Genomic DNA, 19,941 nt, shown 5'->3' with positions numbered 1-19,941 from the left:
TTTCTTTTGAATGTTTGAATGGACTGCATCAGTGGCATGTCCTTCACGTGAAAAGCTTTCTCACCATGTCATGGGAAAAATGCATCTCTCATTCCAAATTAAAATTCAACTCAATTAATGATGTCCACACCACTCCTGGCTTTCTTGTTTGATTTCTCCTTCCCTTTCATTGGAGAGGAGAAGAAAATTGCTGTTAGCTTTATTGAATACTATAAACACGTTGGTTTTGGTAACTTTTGTAGTTTTGTTTGCTTTCGGAAGTGGGGAAGATGTGGACGAGACATGTCTTCTGCCCGCCCTCGGTCTGTACTTCTTGTCTCCATGGCCAAATTGAAGTTATTTTTCTGGAGTTGAACAGCCAGCCTGGTTTTGGAATTTTGGGTCAAATTAGAAAGACACGGTTTGTATGGGAATTAAAATTATATTTTAAAGAAAATTTTAAATTTTGGAAAAATGTTTGGTTAGAGATTGTTGGTCAATGGATATTTTAAGAGCCAGCCAAACTCCTGGCTTTGCCATTAGTAGGAGTTGGAAATTGGGGGCATTGGTGGCTGTCTGAATTGAAGGGCGCTTTATGGGACACTTCATGATTGAATGGGTCTAATGCAACATCTTTTGACTATTATGTATTCAATTTAATTGCTCTGTTTGGTTGTCGGGTATTTTAATATATTAATATTTAAACAACAATTTTCCACATTTTGCCATCTTTATATTTATTTATATAAAAATGTGTTTGTGTTTTTGTTCAATAGAAAAAAAAGTAATATATATTTATATATATATTTAGTTATAAGTAATATATTGATATTTATTAATATAATTAAATTAAATTTATTGATGATAAGCTCACTTGACACGTTAATTAATATCAATAAATTATTTTTAATTGAAAAAAATAACTAAGAGTCTATTTTGTCACTGTTTTTTAAAATGATTTTTTATTCTATAAAATAAAAACCTATAAAAACATATTTGATAATAAAAAATTATTTTTTATTTTATGTTCTTAAGAACAAAAAAATAAAGTGTTTGCAAAAAAATATCTTTTAATTATTTTATTTATTTTTCACTTATTTTATGATGGTTATTTTAAAAAATAATTATATAAACATGTATAATGATTAAAAATAAAATACTATATATAAAAATTATTTAAAAATACTAAAAATAAATTAAAAATATTTTAGATTTTCAAACAGATTATTATCATTAAATAACAATTTCAAAAATTATTTTTTGAAACTGTTTTAAAAAATAATTATCGATTGTACCTCTTTTCACTTTTAAATTCCAACTTTTAATTTAAAATCTCGTACCTAACCTAAAATGTGAGGGGTGTATGGCACATGAGTTTTTTGCTAGAACATTATACTAATAATTTTTGGGGGCTTATAATTTTTTTTTCAAATGTCGAGGGGCAAACCATGAAAGGCCTGAAAATCTCTTGGGAGTGAATTTTTTTTATTAAAAAAATTATAAAATGATTTCCATATTAAAATTTCATTCATGAAAATGTATGTGATTCTTGGATTCTTTAATTCTCGTTTCGCCATGAAATTTTATTTTATTTTATTATAAGTAAGGAAAATATAAAGAAATATTTATCCAGTTTTGATATAAATATCATTTTCTATTTTAAGTATTTATATGTAGGTTTAAAAAAAAAAATGTTATTTTTATAAGAAAATAACGAGAATATTTTTGTTCAAATGATAGCAAAAAAATGATGAAAGATTAAATTTTAAAAATTGGGTTTTGAGGGCGTTTAATAAATAACCCAAATACAAACGTGGGTAACAGGGTGACTTGGTCAAAATGTTTGACCGATCATGATAAGGTATGGAGGACAGTAGTAGAGAATAACCACCCCAAATAACGGGGACGGGCAGCCCAAAAATACGAAGCCGTGAGTAAGAGGAGAAGTGGGAGGCAGAACGTGGCGGGATGATCCCAGCATCAAGAAAAGGGAGGTAAGAAAAAAAGACCAGAAAAAGAGAAAAGCCTGTTTTTTTCCATTCGAGTCCAACTGCCTTACCATAGGAGGGTCTGCCCGAAAAGCCTAGAAGAAGCCAGAAGGGAAAGTTATTTATTTTAATGGAAAAAAATATTTTTTTATGGTGTATTAGGACCTAAAAATAAATATGGATTTTAATAGGTGTTTAAAAAAAATTAAAATTTTATAGTAATTTTTTTTTTAATAATATCTCTTCAAATATCTTGCACCACGTTTAATTGCAGTTATAGACAATGTCATGAACAACCTAATACTTGAATGATACGATGGGAATACCGAATACGGCATCAAATACGCTTTACTTACGCGTGCGGGCCGTACGATTCACTGTGGGGTGGGTGGTCCGTACATCATTCGTTGAGAGGGACGGTTGGATTCTCCTTTTTAAAATCAAAATAAAAATCATTCTTTCTCTCTCTTTCTATACCGTCTTTTATGACTTTGGGGAGGTGGGCACCACCACCACCACCTCACCCTCGAGACTTCACCAAAAAAATCGGGTCCATTAAGTCTACGGTCACCGGTTACCTCCGTATTCCATACGTATAATCTTCGGATTTTCTCCTGTACTCTTTTGGAATTTAGGATCATCACAGGGTTTCTCCTCAGGATCCTCATTTGTTTTCATGGAATAATCATCATTCGACGTTATCGGTAAGCTTTTTCCTTTTTTTTTTTTTTTTTCTTTTTTAATTTTGTTTGTGATGGTTTTGACACAATGATTGGGTTTCTTCTGTGTCTAATGGGGTATATAATCATGGGTGTTTCTTTATTTTCACTGTAATTGGTATTCTCTCTTTTTTAAATTGTGATTTGTTTATTTGGGGTCTGTTTCCAGGTTTTTACGGAAGGTGGTATTTGACTTTGAAGCCATAAAGAGTTTATTGTTCTGATGGAGGTGGATGGGTCTATGTATTTGGTGGATTGATGAGGTAGCGGCTTGATACAGCTCTTTTGTTGGTGGCTTTTTGTGATTTTGAATGGGTTTTTTATTTTAATGGAGGCGGAAAATTGATTTGTGTGTGTCTGATTTCTAGTGGTTTTTTTGTGAACGGGTTTTGATGGGTTTGAAGGGAATTCCTGTTTGGAGCTTTGCAACATTAGGATCGTTTGAGAAAAAGAATTCTGATCTGAAGGGCTGTTTCTGTGCTGAGGACGAAGGAGAAGAATAAGGAGGTTTGAAGTTGTAAAGCCTTTTAGGGTTTTCAGGGCGCTTCTGGGGCAATGGAAGACGCTAATTCTTGGATTCGAAGAACAAAGTTTTCTCATACTATTTTTCATAGGTTGGATTCGACAAGGTTGGCCTCCTTCCCTTTAACCATTAGCCCGGAAAGAAATTCGGGTTTGAAATCGAGGCCGCAGAGAGGTTCTCTAAATCTTAAATCGGAACCTAGTGATCCACAGGGTAGGAGAAATGCTTTTACAAACAAGCAGAGGTCTTTATCGCCCCTCCCCGAATCCAAACTTTCTGATGAGTTTAAGGAAGCTCGGTCTGATCGGAAGAGGTTCTCCACTCCAGTTCCTCGAAGAAAGGAACACGAAAAAGGAATTATGGGCAAATTGTTTTCCAAAGATTCACAAGACCCCAAGGCAAGCAATTCAAATAAACAGTCCAATACTAGCCCTCTTAGGCACTTGACTTCTACCAAAAATCATGATAAAGCAAAGTTCAGGAAGGAGCCATCTTGGATAAAGTATTTCGATCATGGAGGGGGGAGGGTTACAGCTGTGGGAGCTGCAGATGAATGGATGGCTGATCTCTCTAAGTTGTATCTGGGGCTTAGGTTTTCTCATGGGGCCCATAGTCGATTATACCATGGGGTTTATGAGGAACAACCTGTTGCAGTGAAAGTTATCATGGTGCCAGATGAAGAGGAGAATGGGGTCTTGGCTTCTAAGTTAGAGAAGCAATTCAATGGGGAAGTCTCTTGTCTTTCTCGTCTCCACCATCAAAATGTCATAAAGGTAATCGAACTCTTCTATTTCATTCCTTTATATTATGTGGTCATAACTGGTGAATCAATTAATCTTTTTTCTTAATTAACGGATGAAATCATGATACTTCTGATTCAGTTCTGTTTCATGTGTATTCCTGGATGCTATCACTCTGTATTATGGTGCTTCTTGTTGAAATTCGGTTTATTCAGTAACAGTCTAACCCATTGTAATTTTAACTGTTGGATACCAATCTTGAATCACAGTCAAATATTCTATTGTGAATAAGGATGCAACTGCTGCCTCTGTGAATTCCTTCTTACTGTACTCACATTTGGATCCAATTATGCAGTTTGTAGCAGCATGGAGAAGGCCACCTGTTTTTGTTGTCATCACGGAGTATCTTTCAGAGGGTTCATTGAGGGCATATTTGCACAAGCTTGAACATAAGTCTCTTCCCTTGGAGAAACTAATCACCATTGCCCTGGATATTGCTCGAGGAATGGAATACATCCATTCACAAGGCATCATTCATCGGGATCTCAAACCTGAGAATGTCCTTGTTACTAAAGACTTCCACATGAAAATTGCAGATTTTGGGATAGCTTGTGAAGAAGCATATTGTGATTCTCTGGCTGATGATCCAGGGACTTATCGATGGATGGCTCCTGAAATGATCAAACATAAGTCATATGGACGGAAGGTTGATGTGTACAGTTTCGGACTTATCTTATGGGAAATGGTGGCTGGAACTATCCCTTATGAGGATATGGCACCCATCCAAGCTGCTTTTGCTGTAGTGAATAAGGTATTGTCGTGAATTCCATGCTTCTTGCCTAGATATTTATATAGATATCCAACGGTGCATAGCTGACCCTTTCTGTTTCTGTTCTTTGGCTCTACTTAGCACATGCATATTGTGTTGTAAAAATTAATAGTAGTTGTTGAAGTTGTCATTTTAGCTTCAAGTTTATTTTGTACTACTCCTCCCAACTAATCCGAGGCTGGCCCCTTTACCCTTCTTTGCTTTGCCTTCTAGAAGCGGTTGCTATTGCTACTTGCAAGTCTTTATGAATGAACAACATGAAGTCAAATCACAAATTAATTATGTTGAAGTACTAGGTATACCAAAAGACTTGTGACATGCAACAAGGTGACCACTAGGCATGGTAACTGCACCAAATAAATATCTTGATGAGTTTGGCATGTAAGATTTTTTTTGTTTTTCTTTACCTTTTTTGTTGTTGACTTCATGATGCTGGTGTTATTTTCTCTATGCTATCTCTTGTTGCTATTAATTTTATAAAATTCTCTAGACTATTTTTAATTAGAGTTGATATTAGATTTGTGATGATGAAATAATTTCACCGTATTTTCTACAGTAATTGTTGGCATCCATATGCTTAGTAACTAGATTCAATTACAAAAAGGAATCAAACAGGTCATCTCTAAAAGAGAGTTGTCACCACTTTTTCAAATTTATGGATGATTGTATGCAACTAGTTGGATTCACTTAAACGGACAAGTAAAAACAAAATAGAATTAGTTGGAATCTTAAGAGAAGTGCAGCATCTTAGGTTGTATTTCTTTTTTTCTTTTTTCTTTTTTTAATTCTTATTCTTTTTTGGTTCTGTTCATTTTCTTTATTTATTATTTTCCTTTTTTCCTTTCTGTCATGGAGCTTAATGGCATTTGAATTTTATTTTTATTGTTTACATTTTCCAGAACTTAAGACCCGTGATTCCAGTTGACTGTCCCCCTGCCATGCGAGCTCTGATTGAGCAATGTTGGTCCTTGCATCCAGATAAGAGACCTGAGTTTTGGCAGGTTGTGAAGGTATTAGAGCAATTTAAGTCTTCACTTGCTCTTGATGGAACCCTGAACCTGGTACGATATGTAACTTGTCAAGATCATAAGAAAGGCCTTCTTCATTGGATACAAAAGCTGGGTCCCGTGCATCATAATACTTCATCCATGCCTAAACCTAAATTCACATGAATCTTCTGTATGGCCTGGCTTTTGTAGTTTCCCAGGGTACAATGTAATTAAAAAGGTTCGTCTTTTAAGCCTCTTTTAATTGTATTCCTCTGTTTCATATTCATGCCAGCGTGAATGAATTGATTGGTAAAGTATGCATTGAGATCAAATTCACTGCATTTACAGTTTACATACACAACACATGATCTTTAAGCTGGAGTGTCTTGAACAGTATAAAATAGTTGGTTGTCTTGAACCTTATAAAATCATTGGTGAAAATAATTTTCATTTTTCTAAATTGATTCATTTTCTTAATCTTCTTTACCTTCCCAAATCTTTGGATTTCCAACATAGTGCCCCACTGTTTTAAGTTGTCATGCCCTACCATCCTATAAGCACCTTTAGTGATACAACTGCACTATTTTGTTGGAATTTTTGCAGGGGTGATTCTCACTTGTTGGTGTAACATTTTATTGTTACCATTTACTATCTGTAACCGTATTTGTTAACTATAGTAATGAACAAGCGCTGTGTGTTGGATTTCCCATGGAAAGTAAATTTTATTAATCTTGTTTTGATTAGTGAGTAGCATTTGAAATGAGTTTGCCTTTTCCTTTCTCTAGAGTAAGATAATCCAAGGCTTAGTGTATAGGCTAGAGCAATTTCAATAAATGGCTAAGTATGGTTTCATTTCTACATGATCTCCAACCTCCTCTTTTGGGAATTGTCCTTCTAAACCCTCCTCCCCCCTCTTGTTGTAGAGAATAGTTCGTGGTTGTTGCTCAGTTTTAATCTCTCTTGAAAGACACTGTTATGTTTTCCATTTGGGTTTGCCTGGACTTCCTAGTGATGCTCATAGATCTTTATTCTCAAGATACCAGCCTTACCAAACTACTTGGAATTAGTAGATTCGTTTCTGACGTTTTGCTTTCCGAAGTGTGTGCCACCTCATCATTTCAATGAAGTTTTATCCATGTTATGTTTGGGATGTTATTAATCCACTTTACACTTCCTACCAGATTTTATTTGTATCCATGTTATTATTTGAAGTCTTGTGCACTATAGAACCATTTCCTCTTTCTTCTGCTCTTAAAACCTCTTTTAACTTTCTTTAGATGCCATTCATTTTCCATAGTTCCATGTTTTGCCATTCATGGATTATCACTCTTTACATTTCACTGCTATTTTCTTTCTATTCTTTTCTTATACTTGGTTGCATGGATTTATGGATAGAAGAATTGACAAAAGAAAAAAAGGGAGAGAAGGAAAAGAGGAAAGAGATGCTCTTACTAATGCCCACATTCTGTTGATGGGTCAGCCTCTTAGTCTATTTACATTAAAGAAGGGGCAGGTGGGATCATTATCTGATCATGGAGAGAGAGAGAGAGAGAGAGAGAGAGAGAGAGAGGATATCATGGTGTATGCTCCATGCATCTCCAGAAAAAAGAATCAGGAAAGAAAAAGGCATAAGGCTGTGCAAGATGTCACACTCCTATCCCATCATCATTAATTAGACTTTCTCGAATGTAGGGGGTCAAGCCTCATTTTTTTGGGTAATTCACTAATTTGTTTAAAAACATAACCTCATAAGGAGTAAAAAGCAAGGAAAAAACTGTTTAAATATTGATTTCAACTAGGGGAGATTTAAATTTTGTGAATCTTAAAGCCCATTTGTTGCCTTTGCAGATACCCAAAAGAACAAAGATCCCTACTGGAAAGCTCCATAGTTGGTGGGCCAATTAGTTGAAAAAAATCCTGTCTAGAAATGCTTAGAAATTTGACTAATGAAAGGCCCACACACCCCTCCTCATTAGTGGGTTCCTTGTAGTTCACCCTCTTTACTTCTTGGATCAAAAGTAAATGAAGAAATGAAAACATTGAAAAGAACCAAGAAGATTCGACATTGGGCATCACGGCTTCCACTTTGGGTAAGCTAGTAAAATAGGAATCTAAAAACAGTAACCAGAAAACCAATTAAGAAAACAGCCTGATATCTGGGGCTGTACGAATCTTAATCATATTTTCTTTGGTTCCTGTCCCTTTATATGCTTCAATAACAAAATATCTCACCCTTTCATGAATTGCTCATAACTAGGTGGAGTTCTCATGCACAAGTTAACCACTCTGTGGAGACTTACCCAATCATGACTGGATCAAGCTCTTCCTGCCTTTCATCCGACAGACAACTGGAGACAAGCCCACCCCTGAATCAAGAATCAAGGATCAATATACATCATGTGATTCAAAACTCAATACATTATATATCAATACAAATGTAGAACATATATCATGTGATTTAACGCTCATGTATTATTATGTGTGTTTGCTTAGTCCATTTTGCCCCCTAAAAAAATTATAAATCTTAATACAAATTGAAAAATAAGATAATGAATTTTTTATTATCCAAATTCCTATAGGCTATGTTTGGTTCCCGGAAACTACAAAGGAAAGAAAAAAAATGTTAAGGAAAATGATTTTCTCATGTTTGGTTGTCTCAAAGAAAATCAAATATAATTAAAACTAATTAAAAACTTATGTATTTTTAAATTATTTAATCTTTATATTTATGAGTTAAAATAAATAAAATGAGTTTGAAGTAACAAAAAAAATAATTTATCAACTTTTAATCTATTTTTTTATTTTCCTTCTACTTTTCCTTTATATTTTCTTTCCCTCGCATTTTCCCTCAAATTTTCCAGGAACCAAACATAGCCATAGTATATGATAGGATTAGGAGAAAAGTAATTTCATAATTTTTAAGTGAAATTAGCAAAAAAATAAAAAATAAAATGAATATTTTATAAAATTTATTAAATAATTTTTTAATTATAGTTTCTCATCAATCTTGAGATGTTTAAATATTTTGGACTTTGATGGCAGTCGATTTACATTGACATGATCATGTTATAGATAATTCTTCCATAAAAGTTTTATCTCTCAACTAATTATATTAACTATTTGAAAAAATTATTAAATTTATAAAAATTATTGAAAATTTTCCAATTATTTTGAAATTTTCTTTAAAATTTTATAAACATTTTAATAAATTTGTTTTTTTTTTTTTACTTAAGTTTTCATGTTTTGTTCTTTAAAAATTTTCTAATTATTATTGACGCTTGTTTTCACATCAGTGTCTTTTTGTTCTTTTAAAAGAAAGGGGGAGACAGAAAATCTTCCTATTTACAATTATAAGTTTTTAGCAGTCGCCCCTCCCGTCAATCTGTCTGGCAAGGATATGAATTTTAGGGCGACAGATTTCTTTCAAAATTGGCTGTGATTTGACATCATTTTCACGCTATAATTGTGTGTTTGGGTCCACTGACTAGGTCTTGGGTCACACCAGTGCATTGATGATGGACCTCACATTTGGATGGGGTTGGATGGACATGGTCCATGCCCATATCACCCTCAAAATAATGGTGTGTTTGATTGCGAGTGAAGGGTGACACTTTCAGGCCATTCATTGGACGCTGTGGCCGGTGGGCAAACCCACCATCCTCCGCTTCACTGCCCTGTTTTTGGTTTACTCATTTCGTTGCGGGTTGTATTCGGATTGGTTGAGTGGATTGATCGGATTGAATTTGATTGATGGGATTGATTAGTTTGCATGATTAAAACACCGTTGATGGTGGTTTTTTAAATTATATATATATATATTAAAATTTAAATAATAAGTAAAACATAATTTTAAAATAATAATAAGAAGTGGAAGTAAATTTATATATTTCTAAAAAATTGAAAAAATATATAATAGGATTATAATTTGATATTTCTTTTAAAATCTAAAAAGAAAATAAATATCATTACAAAATATAATAGAAATTATAAATATTATAAAAATATTAAATCGAATTTGAGTTAAAATTAAATTGTTTAAATCGAATCCAATCCAAATAAAGTAAAACTTAACCAAAGTGTTGAAACTTCTTGTTCAAACCTATTCAAATTTTAGGTTATATTCAGGTTAAGTCAAACCAATTCAATCCAAATTAAGTTCTGATTGAGAAAACTCAATCCTAGTTTAACTCAAGTATTAAAAATACTTGTTCAAATTGATCCAAATTGCATCCTTACTAATTCGGATAAAATTTGAATTATTCAAATCTTAATTCGATAGATGAGAAAACTTAACTCAAATTTAACCTAAATATTGAAACTCCTTGTCTAAACCCATTCAAATTTTAGATTATATTCGATTTACTCAAACCAACCCATCCAAATATATATAAAAAAGTAAGATTATATATATTTTATTAAAAAAATTGACATCACAAGATTTTTTAGTAAAATTATTTAAATACTTAGAAATTATTTTTCTTAATATAAAATAACAAAATCGTTTTTAAAAATTAAAAGAGTCAGCATCCTCTACCATGTGAGGAAGAGATAAGACAAAATCTTCTTAAGATAAATGACATGTGAAAAATCAGGATATGAAGGGTTAAGAGTACTCTTACAAAAAAACCACACATGGAAGGAAAGGAATCAACAAATGATGTGGGGCTCAACCCCGCACCCTCGCTTTCTACCCCCTTTTTCTTTTCTCCAACAAATGTTCATTTGTTGCAGAATATTTGCATGGAAGATGATTTATGTGATTCCTTTAATGGTGCTGCTGCTTTCCGCAAAGTAGGGGATGGGCCGACCAACATATACCAATATTCTGCTTATTAATAATAATGATAAGTTTATGATAATATACTCTCATAATCTTGTACTTTGAACATGGGAATAGGGTTAATTTACTAAAATATTTAATGAAAAGGATGAAATAATTTTCAAATTATGAATTTAATTTTTCTCATATTTTTTCTTAAAAAGTAGGCGATTTTCGATATAAATGTTTTTTTTTATCATTTTAAGTATTTACACATAAGTTTTAAAATAAAATGTTATTTTTATAAAAAAATAACGAAGACATTTTTATTAAAATTGGATAAATAAAAGACAGGGTTAAATATCAAAAATTGGTTTTCGTTGGCTTTTCTAATTAAATAACCCTATTTTATTTGTTTGTAACTTTTGAATAAAATATTTAATTTAATATAATTTTTATTCATCAATGTGTGCGGATTATTTTTTTGGAAATAACAATAAAATCAGATATTCATGCTTGTTTTTATAGTATAAAATGCTTAGAAACTTAATGGTTAATAATGTTAAATATTATAATGTTTGTTTTTATAGTATTTTATTTATATTAAGTATTAAAAAATAAAGAAAAATTAATATGTTATTTTTTTATTTAAAAAAAAGCTATATATTTTGATTTTTTCTATTTAGTAAAAAATTTATAATAAGTCATGAAAAAGTAAAAAAAATAAATAATCTAAATTCTGAAAACAAATTATTTTCAGTAAAAAACAAAAAAAATAAACACCACCTAATTTTTTCAATTTGGATTAGAGTATAACCGGATCATATCAAATATGATCCAAACTTATATAAATGAGATTGAGTTGAACTTGATTGAATGCCTTGGATTAAAGGTTAGGTTGAATTGAATTAGGATTGAGGTAACCCTACCAATCCGCTCAAATAACGGTCCTACATTTTCTTCCCCTTCCCATAAGGCTAATCCCAGAAATTCCAACCTTACTCATGGGGGGTGTGGTTTTTTGGCTTACTCTTATTCTTTCTTAACTTTTTCACCGCGAAAGAGAATGAAAATTTCTAGTGAACAAAACCTAAATCGAACTCTTTCCCATCTTCTATCTTCATCTCCAATAACCCAACAAAGTTTAACCCCCCAGAATTCCCAGATACCAATATTATTCTCTTATCCAGTGGATGATTCACTAGATTTGCAGTTGCAGGTGATGATGGCTTCAGAAAAGGTGGGTGGTTATGGGGGATTTGAAGGAGATGGTTGTTTCAACATTCAACAGAGATGGGTGCTTAAGTCTAGAGATGGCATTGATGATGAAGATGAAAATTGAGATAAGGATTAAAGACGAAGAATGATGTGATTGCTGTCCTTCAATTGTTACCTTGGTCCCCCATGGCCCTAGTTGTGTAAAAGGATGGAAAATGTAGATGCAGTGGACATTTGGCTTCTGGCTTCTCATAATTAAAGGAAAGATGGTTTAGTTAAGTTGGAACTTGAAAGATGCTGATGGAAATTGGGATAAGGGTGAGAATGTCACATCACAACTTGGGAGGATAAAAAAGAGCCAACTAGGAGGTTAATATATATTGTGAATTTTTGTTTCCTGTAATTTATTAATTATTAATTTATATTTCCTTGAAAATTTAAAATTTTTTAATAAAAAATAATATATATATATATATATATATATATATAAATGAAATGTAAAGTATAAAAAAGAATAAAGAGAAATATGCAAATACTCTCATAAATGAATAAAAGAGAAGAGAATTGAGAAAAATAGAAAGAACATTTCTCCCTCAAAATGCCCAGTGTAGAATGGAGGAGAGATCTTTTATAGGCTTTATAAATGATTTCCTTTTAATATTTATCTTTAAGATAACCCTTTAAATGGGTACCACATTAAAAAAAAAATGTCTCATTAAAACCTTATTAGAAAAAAAAACCTTATAAGCAAAACTTAGTAAAAGAAAAAGAGTATAATATTCTTATAATTCTTTAAGTCGTTCTTAGTCTCTTATGAATGTCTTGTTAAAAATCTTGTCAATAAAACACAATAAGACAAAATTTGGATGAAAGGAAAAATATTATGATATACTAACATCATTTTATAAATATGCTCTTCTTCATATTGATATCCTTGAGTTGATGTATTATAATCTTGTGCATTAACCTCTTGAATGATGAGATTGACAATGACTTTGTGAATAAATCTACTAGATTATCATTTGAAAGTATTTGTTGAATGTTAATTTTATCAATCTTTTGGAGTTCATGTGTATAAAAGAATTTTGGTAAAATATGTTTGGTTCTATCTGTTTTGTATAATCCTCATTTATAGGTGCAATGCATGCAACATTTGTTGGGAATCCCGAATTACTTCGTTTATTGGCCCTGGATCTCGTAAAGTGCATGCTATCCATCCTTAGGACTCTCTAAATCTAACATAGTAGAAAACAATGGTTTCAAAAACCATATTAAAACCTAGATCTAGAGATTAAATGCTCAAACTTGTGATTTTGATGTTCCCAAATCGAATCTCATCTAATGAAGATGTAAAATTATGGTAGCCATCGTAGAACCTGTCTACCCAAGGATCTTGTAACGCCCAAGTTTTCTTTTAAAGGGTAATTTAGGAATTCTTAATAATGATATTAAATTAATTAATTAATTAATTAATTTAATAAAATGGAAGAGGGGTGAAAAGGTAATTTTACGAATAATACCCTAGGTATAAATAGAAAATTTTCTTCTTCCTGTTCTTTTTTTGAATCGTATTCCTGTTCGTAGAGAGTTTCCAGAGAACATGAAGTTGAGGTCAGATTTCAAGGTTTGAAGAACAAACCTCTATAGGTAAGTTTCTAACCCCTAGATTATTATTTTGGATTCATTGATTAATTTCAAACACATTAGATATATTTTTTTTTTAAAACCCCAAATCTAGATTAGGGTTAGATTATTTTATTTTTAATTCGTTTTAATATCAAAATAATAAAAATTTAAGATTTTGATTTTATTATTGGAATTTAGGAGATCTTAAATTTTATTAGATGAAAAAAAATAATAATAATTCCTTGGAAAGTTTCGATTTTAGGTTAGGGTTAATTTAAAAAAAAAAAAAAAATGGCGTACATGTACTGTGCTACTGGAAGCATGGAACAAAACAAAAGGAAAAAAAAAAAAAGGAAAACGCGTGTGCACAGTATGGGATGGAAGGGAAAAAAAAAATGGGCGTGTGCCCGGATGGAGGGAGGCTTATATATATATATATAATGATTCATTATCATGATGATGGCAATGGGAGAAAAAAAAAAAACCTTGTTTTGTTTTTCTTGGTTTGGTGTACCCGAGAGACATGAATGGCTTTTGAATTGTTTAATTAAATAATAATAATAATAATAATAATAATAATAATATTTAGTTTTAGATTAATAAATAAGATAATAGTAATAATGGTCTTTTTTTTTTTGTAATAAATAGAACGAGAGATTTAGCAATATATATATATATATATATATATATATATATATTATAGAGAATTTTATAATGAAATAAATTTGTAATTTAATTAAATTAGTAATGTGTTATTAGAAACAAATTGAGAATTTATTAATTTTAATTAAATAAGGAATAGAGTAATTAAATTATTACTTTGTTAATCAGAAATATTAATCTTAACATTTAGAAATTTTTAGGATTATCAGATTTATATTTTGAGGTAAATAGTAATAGTGGTCTTTTTATTGTGTTAGGTGAGAAGTAGACTTTTCAGGGTTATTTTTCCTTCAAGGTCTTTGCACATTTTGAGGTAAGGGAAGTTAATGTAATATTTATAAAATTAAATTATTTTATATGTTATTTTGAATTGTGAAAAAGAAAATGATATTTTGTTACCATGCATGGATCAAACTGTTTTGCACTAAATATTATGTTGGAATATTTTGTTTTATTTATGACACAAAATATGGAGATATTATGTTGTGTAAATTTGAACACTTGAACAAAAACATCACTCTGGTTTATTTGGCCCTTGTCAACGGGATATAATAGTTGACTATTCGGCCCTGTCAACGGGATATAATAGTTGACCTTTACATTTCATGGTGGGAATGTAATTGATTTGGACCCCAGCCTCTAGGGGTTTGGTTAGAGGTTACTAGTACTAGTAGTGTTTGGTTCCTTCCACCAGGAACAATTTGAGGCTAGCCACCCATTTGAAAAGTCCCACCTAACTGGGCATTTGATATTTGATAACCAGAATAATGAAAAATTGAATGGATTTGATTGAATCTTATGTGAAAGTGTTTGAATTTGATATGAAATTGGTTGGTTGAATTTTGAGTATATTGGTATTTTTGAAACTCTGATATTTGATGAAAAAAAAAATGATATTATCCTATTTGAAATGAAAATATTTGATCCATGAACTGCATTAATATTCCTTATTGGGTTGTGAGCTCATTCCCAATTGTTGAAAATTTTTCAGGTACTCTTAGTTCGGGTGAGGAGTGATGGCTAGGCTGAGGAATGGTCATCATTAGGATTTGACTTAGGATTTTATGTTGGATTTTGTTTTAACTGTTAGTTATGTTCATTTGGATCATTTGGTATTTGGAAGTTATTTGGAAATTGAATTTTGAGGATTTTAGATTTTGTTCCGCTACTCTGAATAGGTATTTGGTAATTGGTAACATCCAGTTACAATATGATTGTTTGGGTCAGGTTATACTTTAAGCCTTTGGGTTTGAGGTGTGAAATGACCGTCACGCCCTTGGAGTGGGTCTTAGGGCGTGACAGAGTGGTATCAGAGCTTTAGGTTGTGATCTTGATGGGAACTTGTTTAGTTTACCTTTGGGAATAGATGAGTGACGCATTAGTTTAAGTTTCAACTTCATCTAGTCTGATTCCTTTTATTCCTTACAATTCTAATTTGCTTATTTGACTTCTTAGTGACTAATTTAGTTATACCTATTGCTTTATAGGACACCATGCCACCAAGAAGACCTGCATCTTCCCAAAACAGTCAGGCTAATGATGATATACCTCCTCCACCTGAGGCTTTGCCCCTATGAGTACTAAAGGGCTTTATAGATATTTAGGGACTTTGGCTGGCTTGGTTGAGCGTCAGGCTAGAGCTACTGGAAGTAATGGTCAAGGAAAATCCTCATCTACTAGGAGTAGCTCCTTTGACGACTTTAAGAAGTTGGGTCCCCCTTGCTTTTCTGGTACTTCAGATCCAACAGAGGCAGAGGCTTGGGTTATGAAAATAGAGAAATTCTTTAATGTCATTGATTGTTCTGAGGAGCAAAAAGCCTCTTATGCAGCTTTTATGTTAGATAAAGAGGCAGATCATTGGTGGTGTATGACTAGGAGACTTTTAGAGGATCAGGGACCCATAACATGGAGACAATTTAGGGAGGCTTTTTACAAGAAGTATTTCCCTGACAGTGTTAGATGGCAGAAGGTGGGAGAGTTTATTCGTTTGGAATAGGGGGATATGACTGTGGCTCAGTATGAGGCCAAATTTACAGAGTTATCACGTTTTTCCCCACAGTTGATTGCTACAGAGGAGGAAAATGCATTAAAGTTTTAGGATGGATTGAAGCCTTATTTGAAGAACAAGATATCTATTCTGAAGCTTGGTGTCTATTCAGAGGTTGTTGATAGAGCCCTTATAGCAGAGAAAGACAATGAGGAGCTTCATCAGTATAGGGAACAACAAAGGAAGCGAAATAGAAGTGATGGTGCTCATGGTAATCAAGCACAACGAAGGTCTACATCATGAAGAAATCAGAATAAAGGGAAGCAACGCAGAATTTAGATGGGGCTTGTCCTACTTGTGGTAAGAAGCATGGAGGTAGGCCATGCTATAGAGAGACTGGAGCTTGCTTTGGTTGTGGGAAGCAAGGACATTTGATCAGAGATTGTCCAGAGAATAGGAAGTTCATCACTGGGAAGCCTAAAGAGGAAAATAAGGAGGATAAACAGAAACCCAAAGCCCAAGGGCGGGTGTTTACAATGACTCATCGAGATGCTCAGGCCACTTCTGATGTGGTGACAGGTACTCTCCGAATCCACACCTTATTTGCTAGAGTCTTGATTGATCCTGGATCAACACACTCTTTTGTTTCAATATCTTTTGCTGGTTTGTTGGGTTTGCTTGTTGCTAGCATGGACTTTGATTTGATTGTTGCTACTCCTGTGGAAGATTTTGTTGTGGCCAGTAAAATGCTTAGAAATTGTATTGTGATGATTGGTTATAGGGAAATGTCAATTGACTTAGTATTCCTTGGCCTTCAGGATTTTGATGTGATTTTGGGAATGGATTAGTTAGCTTCCTACCATGCCTCTGTTAACTGTTTTGAGAAAAGGGTGACGTTTAGTATTCCTGGTCAGCCTAAGTTTAGTTTTGAAGGGAAGCATGCAAACAGACCACTATGTATGATCTCAGCCTTGCGAGCTAGTAGCTTGCTCAAGAAGGGTTGCTAAGGATTTTTGGCTAGTGTGATGAGTAATGAAAGTGATTTGAAGTTGGAAGACATACCCATAGTAAGGGAGTATCCTGATGTCTTTCTAGAGGATTTTCCTGGCTTGCCACCAGAGCGAGAGGTGGAGTTCACCATCGATCTGGTATCAGGAATAGGTCCTATGTCTAAGGCCCCATACAGGATGTCACCTGTGGAGCTTAAGGAGTTGAAAGTTCAGCTTCAGGAGTTATTAGACAAGGGTTTTATCAGGCCCAGTGTTTCACCTTGGGGAGCTCCTGTTCTATTTGTGAAAAAGAAAGATGGCTCAATGAGACTTTGCATTAACTATAGGGAGTTGAATAAGGTGACAGTGAGGAACAAGTATCCCCTTCCTCGGATTGATGATTTGTTTGATCAGCTACAAGGTGCTTGTGTGTTATCTAAGATTGATCTTCGGTCTGGTTATCATCAGTTAAGGGTTAGAAGTGAAGATGTACCCAAGACTGCTTTTCGAACTAGATACGGGCATTATGAGTTTTTAGTTATGCCTTTTGGTTTGACTAATGCACCTGCTGCTTTTATGGACTTAATGAATAGGGTATTCAAGCCCTATCTAGATCAGTTTGTGGTGGTTTTTATAGATGACATCTTGGTATACTCAAAGAGTAGAGAGGAGCATGAGGGCCATTTAAGTATTGTATTACAGACCCTTAGAGATAAGCAGTTGTATGCTAAGCTGAAGAAGTGTGAGTTTTGGTTAGATCGAATTTCTTTCCTTGGGCATGTGGTAAGCAATGATGGCATCTCAGTTGACCCTGGAAAGGTAGATGCTGTAGCTAATTGGAGAAGACCTAGTACTGTGACTGAGATTCGAAGTTTCTTGGGACTTGCTGGTTACTATAGGCGGTTTATAGAAGGGTTCTCTAAGATTGCCCTACCTTTAACTAAGTTGACACAGAAGGGAGTTAAGTTTGAGTGGTTTGATGATTGTGAATGTAGCTTCCAAGAGTTGAAGAATAGATTAGTGTCAGCTCCTATTTTGACTATCCCTTCAGGTTCAGGAGGATTTGTGGTGTATAGTGATGCCTCTCATCAGGGTTTGGGTTGTGTTCTTATGCAACATGGGAGAGTTGTAGCTTATGCTTCTAAACAGTTGAAGTCTTATGAAAGGAACTACCCTACTCATGATTTGGAGTTAGCTGCTATGGTTTTTGCACTTAAGATTTGGAGACATTTTCTTTTTGGTGAAACTTGTGAGATATTCACAGATCATAAGAGTTTGAAGTATCTATTTTCCCAAAAGGAATTGAACATGAGACAGAGGAGGTGGATTGAACTACTTAAAGATTATGATTGCATTATTCAGTATCATCCTGGGAAGGCGAATGTTGTAGCTGATGCCTTGAGTAGGAAGTCAGTTGGTTCCTTAGCAGCTATTAGAGGTTGTCAAAGGCAATTATTGGAAGAGTTGAGGAGTTTACAAGTCCACTTTCGAGTTATGGGCTTAGGAGCACTTGTAGCAAATTTCAGAGTACAACCAAACTTAGTTGGGAGAATTAAGACCCTACAAAAGAATGATTCCCAATTAGTGCAAGTTATGGAGGAAGTTAAGAGGGGCAGTAAGTCTGATTTTGTTTTGTCAGATGATGAGATCTTGAGATTTGGGACTAGAATTTGTGTCCCAAATGATGAAGACTTAAGGAGGGAGCTTTTAGAGGAAGCTCATTGTTCCAAGTTTGCAATCCACCCAGGAGGGACAAAGATGTACAAGGATTTGAGGCAAAACTATTGGTGGTCAGGTATGAAGCGTGATATTGCACAATTTGTGGCTCAGTGTTTAGTGTGTCAACAGGTGAAGGCTGAGCATCAGCGACCAGCAGGGTCTTTGCAGCCACTTGCTATTCCTGAGTGGAAGTGGGAGCATATTACCATGGATTTTGTGATAGGATTGCCAAGAACCTCAAGGGGTAATAATGTTATTTGGGTGATTGTTGATCGGTTGACAAAGTCTGCTCACTTTTTGCCTATGAAAGTCAACTTTTCTTTAGATTGTTTAGCTTCTCTTTATGTGAAGGAGATTGTGAGAATGCATGGAGTACCAGTTTCTATAGTGTCTGACAGAGATCCTCGTTTCACTTCTAGATTCTGGCATAGTCTACAAAAAGCTTTGGGCACTAAGTTGAGTTTTAGTACTGCTTTCCATCCTCAAACTGATGGTCAATCAGAAAGGGTAATTCAGGTTTTGGAAGACTTGTTGAGAGCTTGTATTTTGGACCTGCAAGGTAATTGGGATGATCATTTACCTTTAGTAGAGTTTGCCTATAACAATAGTTTTCAAGCTAGCATTGGGATGGCACCTTTTGAGGCATTGTATGGTAGAAAATGTCGATCTCCTATCTGTTGGAATGATGTTGGAGAAAGGAAACTTTTGGGGCCTGAACTTGTGCAGTTGACTGTTGAAAAATTTGCTTTGATTAAAGAAAGATTAAAAGCAGCTCAAAGTAGATATAAGAGTTATGCTGATAATCGTAGGCGAGATTTGGAGTTTGAGGTGGGTGATCATGTGTTCTTGAAAGTTTCACCTATGAAGTCTGTGATGAGATTTGGGAGAAAAGGAAAACTTAGTCCTCGTTTTGTGGGTCCGTTTGAAATATTAGAAAGAGTAGGCACTTTGGCATATAAAGTAGCCTTGCCCCCAAGTTTATCTAAGATTCATAATGTTTTCCATGTTTCAACCTTGAGGAAGTATAATTATGATCCCTCTCATGTTGTAGAGTTGGAGCCTATTCAAATTTCTGAGGACCTGACATATGAAGAAGTGCCCGTTCAAAATTGTAGATGTAATGGATAAAGTACTACGTCATGCTGTTGTCAAATTGGTAAAGGTTCAATGGAGCAACCATAGTGTTCGTGAAGCTACTTGGGAGTTAGAAGAA

General features: G+C 33.7%; 1 protein-coding gene across 3 annotated transcripts; it reads left to right on the top strand.

Moving 5' to 3' along the window:
- Positions 1 to 2,474: 2,474 nt before the first annotated feature.
- LOC117923694 (serine/threonine/tyrosine-protein kinase HT1-like) lies at positions 2,475 to 8,259 on the top strand. Of its 3 annotated transcripts, none has more exons than XR_004652672.1 (5): positions 2,475 to 2,671; positions 2,856 to 3,982; positions 4,305 to 4,760; positions 5,678 to 6,005; positions 8,025 to 8,259. XR_004652672.1 is itself a non-coding variant. In XM_034842111.1 (5 exons), exons 3-5 carry the CDS (start codon positions 3,242 to 3,244, stop codon positions 5,948 to 5,950), a joined length of 1,470 nt encoding a protein of 489 aa, XP_034698002.1. In that variant the 5' UTR covers positions 2,475 to 2,671; positions 2,856 to 2,949; positions 3,091 to 3,241; the 3' UTR covers positions 5,951 to 6,211. The 3 variants fall into 3 exon arrangements, 2 of the variants coding, with proteins under 2 accessions (XP_034698002.1, XP_034698001.1); XM_034842111.1 differs by lacking the exon at positions 8,025 to 8,259 and having other exon boundaries at positions 2,856 to 2,949; positions 3,091 to 3,982; positions 5,678 to 6,211; XM_034842110.1 differs by lacking the exon at positions 8,025 to 8,259 and having other exon boundaries at positions 2,856 to 2,949; positions 3,055 to 3,982; positions 5,678 to 6,211.
- The last annotated feature ends 11,682 nt before the right edge of the window (positions 8,260 to 19,941 follow it).

The sequence above is a fragment of the Vitis riparia genome, chromosome 10, assembly GCF_004353265.1.
Source record: "Vitis riparia cultivar Riparia Gloire de Montpellier isolate 1030 chromosome 10, EGFV_Vit.rip_1.0, whole genome shotgun sequence".
Taxonomy (NCBI): Eukaryota; Viridiplantae; Streptophyta; class Magnoliopsida; order Vitales; family Vitaceae; genus Vitis; species Vitis riparia.
This window is presented reverse-complemented; position numbering and strand designations above follow the sequence as displayed.